This window comes from Neltuma alba, unplaced genomic scaffold (assembly GCF_004799145.2).
Source record: "Neltuma alba isolate B1F8T4 unplaced genomic scaffold, ASM479914v2 tig00004646_pilon, whole genome shotgun sequence".
Classification (NCBI taxonomy): domain Eukaryota; kingdom Viridiplantae; phylum Streptophyta; class Magnoliopsida; order Fabales; family Fabaceae; genus Neltuma; species Neltuma alba.
The window spans coordinates 81139-94528 of NW_021633799.1; the positions used below are offsets into that span (position 1 = coordinate 81139).

General features: G+C 32.6%; 1 protein-coding gene across 1 annotated transcript; it reads right to left on the reverse strand.

Annotated features, from left to right (window-relative positions):
* Positions 1 to 401: 401 nt before the first annotated feature.
* Positions 402 to 7205, reverse strand: LOC114745382 (uncharacterized). The gene is made up of 8 exons (XM_028933534.1): positions 4638 to 7205; positions 3491 to 4220; positions 3016 to 3179; positions 2697 to 2786; positions 2459 to 2596; positions 2142 to 2183; positions 1917 to 2048; positions 402 to 1223 (listed from the first exon to the last, which is right to left on the reverse strand). Exons 1-8 carry the CDS (start codon positions 7203 to 7205, stop codon positions 402 to 404), a joined length of 4686 nt encoding a protein of 1561 aa, XP_028789367.1.
* Between the last annotated feature and the right edge of the window lie 6185 nt (positions 7206 to 13390).

The following is a 13390-nucleotide window of genomic DNA, read 5'->3' on the forward strand; positions in this document are numbered from 1 at the left end:
TAATATAACCATTTCTCAACATCATTGACAACCTTTTGAATTATTTTAATTCAAGTTTATAAATTTATTTAACGTATATATAACTTATTTAGTTAATTCATATCCAATGTGAGATTTATTCGTACTCTTAGCTCACACCACCCACCTCCATCAATTTTTCCATAAGTGATTGAACAACCGGATTATTTGGATCCGATTCTCATAGAAACAATTTTGAGAAACATACAAACATTTCTATGAGCAAAGGATAGCTTGGGAAAATTTAGTACAAGTGGATAGCTCAAATAAGCTATCAACAGTATTACAGCGCCCATATCCCACAACAAATAAATAGTCCAGTGATTGTATTAAAAACCTCTCAAACTTTATTTGGTCTTTCAAAATAAGCAAAGGAAGCATTATTAGAGATTTCTATTAGCAATGTTTTGCTCAAACTGGCTTCCTAGGATTGACCATTTATGATCAACCTGAAACAGTTGTTGCCGGGACTTTCTTTCATCTTCTGCCATCTCGGACTTCTCTTTCCTCACAATCTCGAACTCTTTCTTGAACTCTACTGTTTCTACAATATGTTTCCTCTTTTGCTCTTGCAGAGAAAATAATTCAGCCTCACAATCCTTTTTCACTTTCTCCAACCTAGAGATTTGCTCCTTCAGCCTAGCTTCGTTCTCTTCAGCTTCATCCATAAACTTCCGGGTCTCGGACATTTGGGAAACAAGAGCAGTGGCAACCTCCTTTCGTTGAGTTAGCTCCTCCTTGATCCTCTTATCTCTTTCTTCAAGCTCTGCAAATTTATTAACAGTAGCAAATGCTAGCTTGAAAGATGACAGAATGTTAGGCAACTCTTTGTGCATAGACTTTATTATAGCCATAACTTCATGGGATAGAGCTTCATCTTCCAAGGAAAGGCGAGACAAGAAGTTGAGAGCTGTTTGAAGGCGAAGAATATAGTCCTCTGATGTTGCTATGTCCTTAAGAGGCATCTTCAAGTAGTCTTCCAAGTCACTAAGGGCCTTTGCAACAAGCTCATCTTTAGCAGCAGCAGCAGCAGCAGCAGGAACAGATGATGATGTTGGTGTTTTACCACTATAATCATCCTCCATGGATTGAAGCATGTTGATGAGATCATCATCTTCCAAGTCTTTAAGATTTGTCACAGGAATCACCTTCCCATCCTCTTCAACATCTGATTTCCTTGTGTTGAACTTGATTTGACCATGAATCTAAGAATAAAATTGGATTTGAAAAACAGCACACGAGTCCTAAGCTACGACAATATTTTCCATTATGCTAGGATAAAAGCTATATATACAAGTATCTTAACTTCTTTTCAATAAAAGCTATGCATATCTCTTGCTTGATTCTCATACTATTGCTAGCAATTGTGTAGCAACAAAATCATAAATCATGACTATACATAACACTCAGAAAATTTGATAATTCCCACAAAAGGTATCATTATATTTGCACCTTGAAAAGCAGATAGCTTACATGTGGAAGCGTGTTTGCCGAAGAAGTAACTAAGATGTCAGGCAGCGAGCCTGCTAATTTTGAATGAGTTGAAGGGGTAGTTATCTCAGCATTCGAGATGATGGAGAACCTTCAATGCTTCCTTTAACATCCTGTAGGAAATAAATTAAAACCTGTTATATATCATCTCACATATGAGTCTAAGCTTCAACAACATTTTCCATTCTACTAAGATATAAGCTTTATATAGAAGTCTTTTTAACTCATTATCAAACCATGTTTCATTTAAAAAGCTATATACATATATTCCACTCGATTCCCATATCATTGCTGGCAATTTTATAGCCACATGATCATGAACCATGACTATATATAATACTCAATAGTTTTATAAGTGCCAACAAAAGATATCACGTTTGGGCCAAGAAAAGTATTAGAAAGCTTACAAGTGGAATTGTGTTTGTTGAAGAAATGGCTAGGGTTCCTGGGAGCAAGCTTGCTAATTTTGAATTAGTTGATGAGGTAGTTATTTTAGCATTCTCAGATGATAGGGAAACTTCAAAGCTTCGTTTAACAACCTGTACAGAGATAAATTATGATCTGTGAGTTTTACAGTATTTGAATGAGTTTGTAGAGAGTTGAATTTTATCCCCTACATTTTCCCTTGATACGGTTTCCTCTTGAGCACTCTGAACTTCTAGATCTCTAATAATCTGCATCGCCCAAAAGGAAGAAAAAAGGGAGAATAAGTTGCTCCATATATATGAATGATGTTTGCATTACTTTGATTTCATGAGGAATTTCATTTTTTGTAATTTCAATTTTTTCAAGTGATTGTTGTTGGTCCTTCAAATCCAATTGACTGGTTGATATCGTATTGACCAACTCGTTATATATAAAAATCAATGAACATATAGTCAAAATAAAATAGGTTAGTCTACTTATTTGCAAATACTCTTGTAGTCTGAGAGGCTTTTATGACACTTACAGTTTTATCATGAGGTGTTTTAGGTAGAGATATATCTATAGGATTACTTGTCAACGGCTTGCTAACTGATTGAGGAGGTAAAGATGAAGTTGGCATTACTGCAGGTATCTCTGAACCGGGCATTATTTGATTGATACTCTGGGAAAGCATATCCAAAAATACGTAGTTAACTAATGTCACAAGCAGAAAAAAGACAATACTAGTGCAAGATGTAATATAGTAAGATAGTGAAGTTGACCTTGGTTGAGCTTTCAGGTTCTGAATGAGCTAATGAAGTAGATATCTGAACATTTTCTGATATAGTACACTCTTCAGCTCCTTCAACATTCTACACCACATTAGAAGATAGTCAATATTGACTGAACCACTTGCTTAACATGTCTCGTTTTTGCGCACTTCCATCTTCTGACTGTTTCTTGTTTTGTATGAGTGAATAAATGCATTCTATATCATATATTATACATTATTGATGTCTATCAAGCATGAGCAGGACCAAATCCAATAGATATAATGGATTTGCTGGGCATTCAAATAAGAGATGGAAGACATATGCGTACCTGTTTCAAGTTTGATGAAGTAATGGATGTCAATCCTTGGTCATTCCTCTGGTCTCCAATTTCTTGACAACCAATTTGTTGGGTGATTTCTCTATCAGAATCATTCGTGGATTCGATAATATCACTTAAACCCCAACATAATTCATCATACTCCCAACAAAATCCTATCATATCATCAATCCCAAAGAAATTATTTAAAATAACAATTGCATGTAAATAAATTATATCTATTTGAAAAGAAAAATTATTTGAAGCATATAAAATATTAATTTTGATTATTATATTTAAATATACAAAATACTTAATTTTAAGCACTTGAAGAATGTGGCATGCAGAAAGTATTATTGAACTGTATCCATATATTAAGTTTAGAAACATATTGAGGAGTAAGAATTCATCATGGATGGTTATATGTCTTGCCGACAAAAAGTTGCAAGTAATATAAATGTGTATATGTGTATATATATTGTAGTACCTTCCAATAGTTTGTCATGCATTTCCTGAGGAGTAACAGAGGAAGTAAGAGATAGTTTGGGACATCGTTGCACAATAATGTGCCTCGCGGTTTGGAAAGCGGTGGATGGATTGACCGAAGTGAGTGAGGGAAGGTTCCAAAGGACAACATATTCTAATTCCAACACAGGAGTGGCAGCCTCGTATGTGTGTGTTGTGTCATGCTGTTCATCTCCAAATACTTGCTCAAGCGCAGATGTATCTTCTATGTACAATACCTTTATATTTGGAATCAGTCGACATGCAAAGATCTTAGGGAATACGCATTTCAACTTATGGCAACGTTTGATGTAGATTGAAACAAGTCGTGGGAAGAGAGGTTTCGGAGAAGTCGACACATTTTGATCATCTTCTTCAATGATTTCCTCCAACTCATTACAGTCTGTAATGTTAAGTTGCCTCAATTGTGCGAGTTCTTTCAAGATGCATGAAGGGAATACTTCTTTCAAATTTCCACAATTGGATAGTTTTAACCACCGAAGATGTTGGAGGGGTAAATAATTTTTGGGACCCCTCCATATATGCCTCAATTTGGGTAGATGACACAAATCAAGGTCATCTAACCTCGAGTTTACTTGTTGTCTATTGATAGGAAGCTTTTCGACATCAAAAACAACTTCTACTTCATCATCATGTTGAATCAATAGTTTCTCTAAAGTTTCTGGTGGAACCACGACCACTTTCAATAGGTCCTGTAGAAGTAGTGAAAAAGAAATCACATTAAGCAATTAAAATTTGAAAATTATTGTGTCACCTAGTGTAGACAATTAACAAATCAACATTGTAGAAAAACTAGATAAATGCACATGTTGTAATTATATAAAATAATATGACCACAGACAGTTTCCTTCACAAATTGTGAATTTATAGTACAGTAATAATGTATATTTAATATCTTTTTATATTGATTATGATAGATTACATGACTAATTTGAGAATATTAAAAACAAGAATAATACCTCAGAAGTCATGTGATCGTTCTCTTGTCTCAATCCATCATGTGCAACCCAGTGATCGGTAAACTTTATATTTAACCGTGGACATTGATATGAATCCAACTGTTTCAAAGAAGGCCACGTTAGATGATAATTTTTAGGACAGATACTAACGATATTTGGCAACTTTGTAAGTTGAAGATACTCTAGAGCAGCAAACTCAATTATTTGAGGCTTGTTTAGATTTAAGCCTTCATAAAGAGATTGGCCAAACACGCTTCTCAATTCATCATTTCCATCAAGATCTAATTCTTTCAAATGTGCAAGGCTCTTTGCGAAAGAGATAGGCATTAAGAATTCTAGTTTCCTGCAACTGCACATTTGAAGTTTTTTCAATTTGGGAAATGCATTTTCGTAATTATGATATTCACTTCCATCAGCTATTTCCTTCATATCTTCTTTCAATACATGCTCAAGTGAATCACAATAGCTTATATGAAGCTCCTCCAGGTTTGCAAAAAGTCCTTGGGAAAGCTGACCACAATGTAAAGTTTTCAAATGCTTCACATTTGAAAGAGTTAGATGAGTCAAATTAGAGATGATTCCAACTTGACTTGAATTAGTTGCATGGCCTATCATGCATTCTATCCCATTAGAATCATGAACAGCAAGACAAGTCAACTCATTCATACTTCCTCCTATTGTTTGACACAGGTTAGGAATGATATTTTTCCAACTTCTAGGAATTCTCCTCAAAGAAAGAGTCTTTGCCCTTTTCATCATATCCTTACTTGCTGCAATTGAAATACAATTCTCAAAATCTTCAATATATAAACTTTTTTCAACAAAAGAGTGACAATACAAGGGAAATGAATGTTCAGTAGAATCTTCATCAGTATGGTCAAAATGTATGCAATAGCTCTCCAGTGCTGGTGTGGCAGTGCTAATTTTATCAAAAAATTCAGCACTATTTTTATTTTGGTCTTCCCAATCTTTTCCACCATTGCCACAAAAATATAATACTTCCAATTGTGAACATCTTCCCATTACTTCAAAAGGATTCCTTTGAATTTGGCACTCACTCAAATTTAGTAATCTCAATTCATTTAGTTGTATGATGCACTTTGGCAATTCATTGAAAGAACAATTCCCCAATATAAGAGACTCAAGTCTTTTTAACTTCCCTATGAAAGAGATATCACCTAATTGGCAACCCCATAACAACAAGCAACGTAAGATAGTTGTCATGGGGACCAAATCGGGCAATGGAAGGACTACTAAATCTGCTTTTAAATAATCAGTATTGGTGAGAATCAAAACTCTGAGCTTCTCCATATCATTGAAAAAATCACCGGGTATGGTCACAGAAGACTTTGAATTTATGGAGACACAAAGAAACTTAAGTTCAGGACAATAGAGCTTGTTGGGACATTTATCAACGTCTTCAAACCATAAATATCTTACGTCATGGTCCTTCATTATCATGACCTCTTTTGATTGTCCCATAATCAACTTACTCTCCTTTTTTGCTATCCATAGAGCTACATCACGAACCAAGTCATGCATTTTGATGTGATGAGTTCCATCTTCATCATCAACTTTTAGCAGCAAACAAGAATCTATAAGCTTCTTTATGGCTTTATTGATCACTTGAGTCCTTGCCCACCAATGTGAGGAAATATCTCCTGCTAGACCAAGGCCTACTCCCATTATGATTAATTCCTTAGTATGAATTTCATAACCTTCTGGATACACGGAACAAAATAAGAAGAGTGACTTAGCCACCTCATTCCCTAAATAATCATAGCTTAACCGAATACATCCATAAGTGCTTTTTAAACCATCTTCAATATCTATCCAACTAGGATCTCTCAATGTTTTCCATGCTGCAACCCACTCATCATAAGGCTTACCCTTCAAAGCACTGGCTATTGCTGCAATTGCAATAGGTAAACCACCACATTTTTTTGTAAATTCGTTTGCTATATCCTTGCATTTATTAGGACAATCATCGGACAACCCAGTATGCTTCTTAATAAGGGCCCACGAATCATTCTCTTTTAAACCCTCCAAGTGAAATTTTTTTTGGCAATCCATCAATTCACATACATGTAAGTTACGGGTGGTCATAAGAGTAACGCAACCCATTTGATCATTATCAGTAGGAATCCCTATGTCCTCAAAATTAAGCTTCTCCCATACGTCATCCAAAATAATCAAAAACCTTTCTCCGCTGCTCAATCTCATGGATAAGCGTCTGGCTCTCACTTGTGTGTCTTCATCCTCTTTCAATTCCAACTTTAGTGGGCTGGCAATCCCTTTCTGAATTTGTCTTACATCAATGGTATTGGACACAACCACAAAGACTACTTCGTCAAGAAATTTCTTTGCTTCTTTGCCCACTGTTTTTACAAAAGTTGTTTTCCCAGACCCGCCCATGCCATACAATCCTATAATATGAATCTTATCATCCTTGATGGCCCTCAAAAGATCCTCATAAACTACCTTTCTACTCTGAAACTCCACAAAATCTTGTGAAGAAAAATAGTCCACATCTACAAGTGTAGCAAGTCGAGAAAACTCTTCGAATTTAGCTTGAGCATTGTGATTTTTAATTTCATTTGTCTTCTTTTGAAGTTGCTTTGCCAGATTATAACGACTGATTAAGTTTGGGCAATGCTTAAGACAAGACATCTTGTTTCTTTTCTTGGTTTTCTCTTGCAGCTCCACCACTTGTGCCATCAGAAAGTCTGCTTTGGGTAACCAATTCTCAACTTTCGGAACAACCTTATGAGTATTCTTCCTAGCATCTTCAGCACGATGTAGAACCTCTTGTATTTTTGATTGCAGGTTCTCTTGTTCTGTTTCAAGCTCCTCGACATATTTGTTGAAGCGGAAAGGATAACAAGCTTGAAGTATTGCTTCATCTACTAACTTGCTCAGTATATTAGCCGTAACAGAAGCAACAACCTCCATTGCCACTGAAACCACACAATGTAGCCCAAGTGATATAATTTGAAGGTGCGATGAAAATAAATAATTGGTATATGACTTAATTAAACACAAAATTATATAGAGCAACTCTAATTACATGCAAGATCAGAACATTATTTTGAAAAAGCATTAACTGTTATTTTGTGAGGAAATTCAGCAAAAGATGAGTCTGATTATGGTTCTTCTCTAATCTAACTACAACTATGAAGCAAGGGAAAAAACGCAAGAACATAAGAAATAAGGCACGGTTGAATTTGTAAAATCCAAACTCAACTCTACCCCTTTTTCTCAGAAATTTTCGATCTCCTTATAACCTAGCAACACAAACACCACTTTCAGTTTTCTAACATCGACTTTAATTTCAGCACTAATGCACATCAAGCTCTACGTTTGTTTTTTTACCTCTAAGTTTACTTGCTGTGAAAATTACAATTGCTTAAGCTTTCATGTCAAGTTCCTTAGTTATACTGTGATCTCACAGTCACTTTACACTCATCCGCAGCCTCCTTCAACATTCAATTGTCACAGCCTCACGGTAATTAAAAAACTGTTTCTAGAAATTTCTGTTTCTCCACCTATACTCGTAGCTTCTAAATTTCCAGAAAACATTGAGAGCTTTAATCAATACCTCCACTATTAGTGAGCTAGCTGAATGTTCTATAGAAAACTGTGAACACTAATCAAGATCAAGAATCATAATATATATGTACAAGATCATGCCTAAATGAATATAAAGTAGAAGGGTCATAGACTAAGAAGTGAAACAACAAAGCCAGACCACATACTAACCTATGTATTGAGCTTTAATTTCGATCGTCTCCAAACGAAGCAACCAGATTGAATCTCACTACACCCAGAAGCCAGAAAGTAGCAGCGATATCTCTCTCTCGCACACTTTCAGTACAGAGACTTTGAGACTTGATTAAGTAAGACCTTATTCATGCCAAGTCTCTCCTTTTCACTCGAGGGTCTTCAAAGTCATGCTTTTATTAATTTAATACAAACAAATTCAACCACATATTATAAAATATTAAGAAAGTGGATAAAGCCTGTCATAATGCATCCAATTTAGTTATAGTCATTGTCCAATTACAGTTTAATAGAGCTCTTTTATTTACTTTTTAAATTCTTTTGCTTTTCCTACAGTGGTGGGTCATGCAGGGAGGAGTCCAAATCTTTGGAATCCTATGCAGTACCAAATGCGATAATAAAGATTCCCAACGACCCCTCTACCCATCTACATTATTTATATTCTTTTTTCACCTTCTCCTTCGGAAGATTCAAACAAAATCATGATTATTTGTTTGTAATGTCAGACGAAACAAAATAAAAATTATTTTTATTTATCAAAATCAATTTCATCTTGAATAACAAACTGGAATTTTCACAGCAAGCAAACATGACTTTTTAACCGAGATGCTACAAACAGTAAAAGAAAAAAAAAATCAAAGTCCTACATGATTAAAAATATATACCAAAATGCCCCATCACATTATTCTAAGGCACCTAACATATTTATTTTTTATTGAGAGAAAAATGACCTCGTCCACGTCACGAACGAGTTCAGCTTTCCATCTCGCTTCTCCGCAATAATTCTTCCACCATTTAAAAACTTCTCTCGCCTTTTTTCCTTCCCATGCGAACATTATCAAGTTGTGTTTGAAAAAGTATTTTGTTTTTCTTCTTCTTTTTTTTCATGAAATTGCTGATATATTAAAGTTTTGGTAAAAAGATATTTGTACAAAAAATTGTAAACTTTATTATATTCGGTACTTTAAACTATCTTTTGGGTTATATTTATAGGGTTAAGAGTTTTTTTCTGTCTTATTTACATGTTGGATCATTAAATTTTTAAAATGAATATATTATTTTATATTTTTATTTATTATTTGTAAATTATTATTTTCTTGAAAATTGTTTATATTAAATATAAATGAAGTTAAAAAATTATTAAATTTTATATAAATAGTTAATGAGATTTAATGTTTTTCTTAGTTTCTGTGAATAATAATAAATAAAAGATAAAATAATACTTTCATGTTAAAAATTTAATTATGAAAAAAAAATTTTAACTTTATAAATAGAACTAAAAAAACAGTAGTTTGAAATTAGGACTTAGTGGGTATTTGGATTATCATTTTAGAAGTAATTTTATGTACCACTAGGTAAACATGTGATATGAATTTTGTTTCGGTTTGCATAAAAATATTTTTCTTTAAGTGTTTTCAAAGATTTCCAATCACTAGTGAGTAATAAGTTATAAGAAAATGTCCCGTGAGTCTTTTTCTTTTCCATAATATATGAAACTGGGGATATATTAAAGTTTTAATTTAAAAGATATATGTAATTTAAAGGGAAAAAAAAAAGAAGGTAAACGCTGAATCTCTTAATCAAAGCAGGGTCGCATGTGAAAATTAGGGGGAGGAAGTATCATGTGAAAATTAGGTCGCATTTAATAAAGATTTTTATCATGTAGCACTTTGGTATTTTCTCTCTGTTTTTTATTTTTAACTGTTTGTCTGTATCGTTTTGATAAGAAAGCAAAGTAAAATACAGAGGTTGACGCAGACTAGAGATGAGAGAGATGTCGGTCCCAGAAGCAGTTAGCGGCTATCCATCTTTGGATTAAAAAATGTATGTTTCACATTTAATATTTTAAAAAATGAATATACGCATTCTTGTAGTTATTTATTTAATATTATAATAATAGCTTTAAACTATTTATTTTTTAATTTAATGATAGAGGTGAGATTCCGAGAAGAAAAAAAAAAAAAACAGAGATTCTAAGAGGATTCTTTTAACTTATTAACAACTCATTCATTATAGTTTTACGATGTGTTGATAAAATATGTCGCTAATACTTACCGTAATAGTTGTTAATTGTTATAACCTAAGTTGTTGGTGACTGTTTTTCAGTTGTCAATGTATATTTAAAAAAAAAAGGATAATTTGATAATTAAACAAATAAAATCTTTTACGATGAGATCTCTTGAGATTTCGAAATAATTTGATAATTTTAAATTTTTTTTAAAAATACTATTGTCCTTTCTTGGCGAAACACTCCCCTTATCTTCTTCTTTTAAATGGATTTTGAGCTACAAAAACTATTAACGACCACTATAATTTAACATGTGCAACGGAGCTATTGAAAACAATATTAGAAAGTACTTTGAATTTTCTCTTTATAAAAAGGGGGTGGGGGGGAAGGAATTATTTGAACTTTCAAATGGGCATGAAATTTTGGACAAGAAGGTTTATAATACGTTTGCATAAGATTTTTTGTCCTTTTCATTTCTTTAATTCTTTTGGCTTTGCCACAGTGGTGGGTCATGTATGGTGGAGCCCACATTTTGGAATCCTATGCACCTGGTTTAGGATTTCTTCGTCAGGGAGGGCTGATTTGGGTTTTGTGACTTTCCAAAGGTACTTATTTGTTTGTTTCCTAGAGGCATTTGAAAAATTAGCACAAGTACACAAGGAACTGTTTGGATAAAAACAAACTATAATTTGAACAATAGTTTTTAAAGAATAAATTTTGACGAGAATAGATTTTGTGAAAAAGTGATTCTGAGAAGTGAGAGTGTTTAGATAGTTATTATCAGAAGTACTTTTTATATATACAAATTACTAAAAAAGGCATAAGTTAATATGATAATTGCATAAAAGATAGATTTTATGATATATTTTAATTTGAAGGAATAAAATTGTTAATAATATATTTTTTATCAACATAATTAATAATACATAAGATAATATAATTAATTAAATAATTAATATGTGTATATATGTTTATAAGATATAAAATTAAATATGTTTATACAAAATAATTGAGGGGTGTTAAAGTCATATTATTGTTGAGATTTACTCTCTGACTCTCTCGTATTGCGTCTAAAATAATGAGAAAGAGATAAATAATTGGGAAGGGTATATTTGTTTGGGCAAAAAAAAAAGAAAAAAACAACAAGACACATATCTCATAGGCTCTCACACTCTTTCTTTTTCTCCCAAAAGCAGAAAATTTTTGCTTCTACCAAAACCATGGTTTTGGTTTTTTTTTTTTAATGGTGTTTGGGTGATTTTTTTCCCAAACCATAGTTTGGGTCATCACCCAAACACCCCCTAAATATAAAATTTAGGAAAAATATATATTTGCAAGTGCTTTTAGTTTTATTCCATTTTTAATTTTAATTAGGTCCCTTTTTTATTGGTCCTTATTTTTTGAAAAAATCCTAATAAAATAATTATTGAATTTGCAAAACTTCAAATAATTATTTGAACTTATAAAATTTCAACTTAGTCGAAATGACTAAATTGAGATTTTGAAATGTTGAAAAATTTAAATTATTACCCTTTAACTTTTATTTTTTGTAAGAGGTTCAAGCTAGCGGGAACTTTAGTGGCCAGCAACTATTTTTTTTGTGAATTTTATGACTTTGGTAATATGATTGGCAAGTTTTTTAATACTATTAACAAGTTTGGTATGACAGTTAATAACAAATTTTTCAGAAAATTCAAAAAGTGATATTTTTATAATTTTAGTAATACAGTTAATAAGTTTTGTAATGATATTAAGTTTGGTATAGCAGTTAACAATTCTAATAACAAGTCATGTAATAATATTAACAATTCTCATAACCATAATGACAGCCTAATAAATAAATAAAATTTCATGTACAGGAGCTAATTATACTAAAAACATCAACCTTCACATGAAAAAATAATAATAATAATTTGGCATAATCACATCAGTTGATGTAGTAACTAATTTAGCATTCCCGGATATAGAACCTTCAAAAAGTATTTAAGCTTGCAGAACATATTTGGTTTCCTGATAGGTGGTAATGCATATTTCAAATTTGGAATCTCATTAACATTCTCCGTCTTCCCCTTTTCATCATCTCCATTAATTTCAAGCACTTGCTCTAGTTTATGATCACGAAACTTCGTTAGCTTGCAATCTTGTCCTGAATTTTCCTTACGTCAATGGCATTAGACACGAACACAGACTAGTTCATCAAGAAACTGCTCTGTTCTTTAAATTCCAAACTTCTTTACCACTTTTGCCATTAGAGGGTATGCTTCATTCAACCATTTCTCAACTTTCTCTACATCTTTAGCTCGACCTTCAGAAACTTGTACTTGTGATTGCAAGTTCTTTTTTTCTGTTTAAATCTCTTTAACGTAATTGTTGAAACCGAAAGGATAATGAGCTTCAAGTATTGCTTCATCTACTAACTTGTTCAGTACAGCAGTTGCAACAGACACTGAGAGCACATTTAATATAATCAAAACAATGTTTCAAAGTGCTGACATATATGAAAGCAATATATATAGTTGAAATGTAATTTGAAATAAAAATAATCAGTTCACATTATGCTAAAGGTAACGAAAACTTAACAAGTTAAAAATCAATGAGGTACGTATGATAAGTCATTTAATTTCAAAATATTCCCATAAGAATATGGCAAGTTATATAGCTAGATATATACCGCACACGCGCTTGCTTTTCCCTTGATTTCAAGAGCTTATTAGCTGTTTTACTTCACTTGAAATTTGGAGTTTACATTCTTCTCCCATCACATCATTCTAACAGACCCAACATATTTATTTTTTGTTGAGAGAAAAGTGAACTCGTCCGAACGACTTCAGCTTTCCATCTGTCTTCTCCATAATAATTCCTCCGCCTTTTAAAAACTCCTCTCCACATTTTACCTTCCCATGCAAAAACTATAAGGTTGTGTCCGAAAAAGTATTTTGTCTTCCTTCTTTTTTTCCCCCCTAAAATTGCTGATACATTAAAGTTTTAGTAAAAAGATATTTGTACAGAAAAAAAAATATAAACTTTATTATACTCAGTACTTTAAACTATCTTTCTGGATCTATTTGTAAGATTGAGAGACTTTTTTATTCTATTTATAAGTTATATCATTAAA